The 4911-nt window shown below is 42.8% G+C and overlaps 1 protein-coding gene across 1 annotated transcript; it reads left to right on the forward strand.

The window, feature by feature from the left end:
• Nucleotides 1-3693: 3693 nt before the first annotated feature.
• On the forward strand, nucleotides 3694-4488 carry T265_03474 (hypothetical protein; the record flags this gene model as incomplete). The annotated part of the gene is made up of 1 exon (XM_009167974.1): nucleotides 3694-4488. The coding sequence occupies one exon, from the start codon at nucleotides 3694-3696 to the stop codon at nucleotides 4486-4488; it is 795 nt and encodes a 264-aa protein (XP_009166238.1).
• Nucleotides 4489-4911: the final 423 nt, after the last annotated feature.

Below are 4911 nucleotides of genomic sequence, written 5' to 3' on the forward strand. Positions count from 1 at the left end.
AACAACACAATCATAAAACGGAATAAGGCGGTAAACGCAATATCCAGTAGAAATATCAAGTAGAACATAAGGTTGATGGAAACTGGGGGACTGCGCCTACCTGATGAGCCCCAAGAAGGGCGAAACCGGTCGTGGGCTGTCGACGAATTTTCAGCAAACTTCTGAGTACTTTTCTTCGTGAAAATATCCAAGCTGTTAAAAATTAGACAAGCATGCGTTCGATAGAGGAGAAAACGCACAGGCGGTTGGGGATTCACCTTTGAAGAAACAACACAATCAATAAACGGAATACGGCAGTAAACGCAATACCCAGTAGAAATATCAAGCAGAACATAAGGTTGATGGAAACTGGGGGACTGCGCCTACCTGATGAGCCCCAAGAAGGGCGAAACCGGTCGTGGGCTGTCGACGAATTTTCAGCAAACTTCTGAGTACTTTCCTTCGTGAAAATATCCAAGCTGTTAAAAATTAGACAAGCATGCGTTCGATAGAGGAGAAAACGCACAGGCGGTTGGATATCCTAAAAGGAAAACGTTCATGCTCGGAAAACTTGTAACTTCCACTGCAGCCCTAGCTAAAGTGGCGGTTTTTGGTCTGCAAAGGAACGCGCATTACACTAAATCTAACGCGCTCAGAACAACGCACTCAGTGAAGACTGCCTTGGATTTCATGTTGACAGAAAATCAAGTTATATACTAGACACCACGGGTAGAAATGAAATGCTCTGCTCGGTGAAAACGTGTTTTCTTTGCCTTGTGGTCCTTGGTCGCATTAGCCACTGCATTCCCAAGTTTGGACTTTAGATGGTAGCACAAGTTTTGATTTGAAACCAAGTAATCCTCAAGAGTTCCAAACGTTTGTGTATTGGTTGCAAATTTGGGGGTTTTGCAAGATAGGTATTTTGTTCGTAGCCACACTACTCTCGTTTGAACGTCCGTGTTCCTGTTCTGACATCATTATTCCGTTGAGTCCACACCAAAGGGAAGCAATAGACTCGAGTTTTGCTCTTATTAGAGCTCATCAGCAGTGCATATCCGATAGCCGTGCCGGGGTTCGAACTCCGGACATCCGACATGCAAGGCGAGGGTATAACCAATACTTCACCAATACACGTCGGATGTATCTGAATTTTCACGTCTGAATTGTGTGTCTGTGTTGTTTTTACCAGAATCGCTTTTTCTTTATTTTCATCAAATTTTGGAGAATCGAAGAAACAAACAGTACAAAAGGTTGAGCCTATTCAGTAGATATCCGGCGCTAAAAAGGTTTTGCTTGATACCACATCGCTGAAACGACTCCCACAGCGAGCATCTCCTGAGGTTCACCACTGAAACAAAATCAAAGTGAGCCCACTACGAAACTGTAGAGCTCTCATAGAAAAGGTTCTTGATCAAAAGAACTGCTTCTTTGGGCAGGAGGTTGAACAGTTGTCCCAACTGTACAGAATAGATAGATAGATAGATAGATAGATAGATAGATAGATGGAACATATTTGAAGGCGTTGGTAGTTCAGCAGGTGTAGTAGTAGATCCTAGCGTGGATTAAATCATTTAATTGATTGATTGATTTAATCTAGCTAAATGAATTAATCATTTACTTTTGAAAGGTCGAGGAGAAACGTAGAGTGCCTAAACTACAAGTCATGAGGTCACGGGTTCATGGGATACTTAGTACTCTGGGTTGATGTTACAGTTGGGATAGCATATATTGATCTCGCCGACTGGGCGAAATTTCAGTCAAAACCTCACGAATGTTCTCATGTTGTGGTCGATTTATAAGTGGCTTAGAGGAAGAATAATTTCACATGACCAGCGAATCTTCTGTCTGAGAAGTCTTTACTCCACAAGCCAGTCAGTACAGGGCCACGTGATGTGCTTTCCGTGGATTAGGGATGAGTAGGGTTGTCGTGTGTAAGTGAAAGTACTCACAATGCTCTTCAGTCGCTAATCACTGAACGTTCATGTGTAATGCGGCGATATACTCGCGGAGTCGAAATACCCTTGAGCTACTTGAGATGCGCACTGCTGATGGTTTCTAATAGGAATGAAACAGTTCAACGGTGATTCTCGGCTTTTTTCAGCATAGTCTGGATTGAAGGACGAACCCCGCAGTGAACTTCCAAACCCTGCTCGGCAAGAAGATAGCAGCGCCTAGAACCGACAAGTTTTCAACCGGCCATATAAAACACAAAAGTACAGTACAGTAACATGAGTGAGGGGTTGGTAGGTCGGCAGAGTTTTTTATTGAAGTAAAAATATGTAGGGTAGTTAATCAATCGGTTAAAACCGCAGCTGGCTGATACCCAAAGTTGTATCAGTTACATCTGTTTACCGTCCGTTGCTCCAGTGCTTAGTGCCGGAAAAAGACTCAACGACAAGAAACACAACAGCTTTTTGCGAATAAGCGAGTGTAAAAGTTCGACGGCCTCACTGATGGTTTCTAATAGGAATGAAACAGTTCAACGGTGATTCTCGGCTTTTTTCAGCATAGTCTGGATTGAAGGACGAACCCCGCAGTGAACTTCCAAACCCTGCTCGGCAAGAAGATAGCAGCGCCTAGAACCGACAAGTTTTCAACCACCCATAAAAAACAAAAGAGTACAGTACAGTAACATGAGTGAGGGGTTGGTAGGTCGGCAGAGTTTTTTGTTGAAGTAAAAATATGTAGGGTAGTTAATCAATCGGTTAAAACCGCAGCTGGCTGATACCCAAAGTTGTATCAGTTACATCTGTTTACCGTCCGTTGCTCCAGTGCTTAGTGCCGGAAAAAGACTCAACGACAAGAAACACAACAGCTTTTTGCGAATAAGCGAGTGTGAAAGTTCGACGGCCTCAAGCAAAATTTATTGACGGGCGCTGTCTGTTCTTAGTTCAACGCTGTCTGGCGCTGCCTGGCTGTGATCCAGGGCTACCCGGTTAGCGTCTATTGGAGATGAGTGTCTCAGTAGATTTCAATAATTCTGTGGTTACTTTCAGAAATCTGGCCTTCCTGATAATACCTCATAGTTAATCACCCTTAAACATATCCAAGGATAATTCAAACCTGGAAGATCTGATAGGAACCCATTGCTAACCATTGTGAGAGGAGGGGTTACAAGTCACTCAACTGATAAGTTACATTGGTGCCTCTCTTCTGATTGCTTCTGAGAGATGAGAAGGCCGTTAGTTCATGGCTTGAGATCAAAACTTAACAAATGAAGAATAGGCCTGAGCGGGAACAGAGTTCTATGCACAGATGTGGGTACGTGTCGTTGATCTATGTCGCCAATTGGCTGTTCAAAAATGCAGACATCAATGTCTTTGGACTGCTTTTTCCATGGCTTGTACCTTATCCTCCTTGGTTTCTTTTTATCCCAAATTTCAATTGGTCAGACCTTAACATTTGCTAACATATTCAAATCTTCCTGCAAGAACAACCTCAACAGTCTTATCTGACCTACGACTTGCAAGCTTTTTTTGATTTTCTCCAAACATTCAAGGCTAGCCACAAGCTAACTGCCTTCAAATTCGTTCATTGGCTGTTCAGCTAATATTTGGACGAATTTGATTGGTTATCATATCTTCTCTTTGGGCGTATGTGATTGGTCAAACACCGTCTGTCACACCGGATGGATTGACCGCAGTTGGATTAGGCATTAGTTCTCACGCTGGTTGTGTTTGATCTTTCAGTAGCTTGTGTATATAAAAGCCCACCATGCGACCACGTTCCAACGACACCGATCATGTGAGCCCATTGGCAAAATACCGGTATACCATGTCTTGCATTCCAGTAATACACATTGAGCCCACCAACGCAGATAATGATGAAGGCGTTCTCCAAACTGTCCAGCCCCATCCCGGATGGCTTTCTGTGCCAGATATGAATTACACAGATAATGTGAGCCTCGACGCCAGTACATTCTATGGACTTCAAGAAGACCAGCAAGACCTACGGTCAAACGGTCCAACTTCAGACACGTTGTATATAACTACAATCACGAAGGACAAAAAGACGAGCCTTAAAAGAGAATTGGTGTGGGTTCAGATTTATCAAAGAATATCATCCATAGGAAGTCGTCTAAATACGTGCCAACGAGAGATCACCACATACCTAATGTTTTATTCCTTTACACCCGGCGGGACGCCCACGAAGTGTGCTCCTGAACTATGCTCACCTTTGATTTGTTTGAATCTGAAACATTCCAAAATGGTTCCGCTAGATTCAAAACGCTTCAACATCATCACAAGAAACGGAGAGTGTTGTTTTGTACAGGCGGAAATACCTCCAAATACAGATATGAACTACTGGATGGAATTGCTCCAACCAAACGGTGACCGGAACGCACGTCGAAGGTGTTCCTCCGAGTACGTCCCAATTATACGATCCGCACCGGGTTCCCCGGAACCCCGAAGAAAACAACCTTGTGGATTAAATGAGACCGGACCAATCTTTTGTCTGGGTGGATCTTCAGATCCACTGAATGATATTGAAGAAGCTGAAAATGAATAGTGTATAAGAAGTGTGTGATTCTGCTCTCAAAAGCATGTACGTGTGATTTTTATAGATAAAATTGGTGAGTCATTTGGGGGCTCCCGGTTAAGGGAGTTTCATTTCTTTTTGCAGAAACGGCCAAATTCAAATGTACTGTAACACGACAATCTATCTGTGAAGTTCGAAGCCCAGTTCTTTTTGAAGAAAAACCACTTTGTATACTCCGAGTGTTGAATATCAGGGTTCCTGTAGTGTGGTGGCATTAGTACAAATTGGTTCATCATATCAGTACCAGCTTAAAAGTTTTTTAACAAGGTTTTCGACCATATTCTACTGAAAAAGGACAACCACCTTAGATACGACTTTGTAACTTAGCAACATTCAATAATTGAACATTTATTGACTGTTAAACTTGAAATCAAGACATTATAACATTGTAAC

This window comes from Opisthorchis viverrini (genome assembly GCF_000715545.1).
Source record: "Opisthorchis viverrini unplaced genomic scaffold opera_v5_50, whole genome shotgun sequence".
NCBI classification, from domain to species: domain Eukaryota; kingdom Metazoa; phylum Platyhelminthes; class Trematoda; order Opisthorchiida; family Opisthorchiidae; genus Opisthorchis; species Opisthorchis viverrini.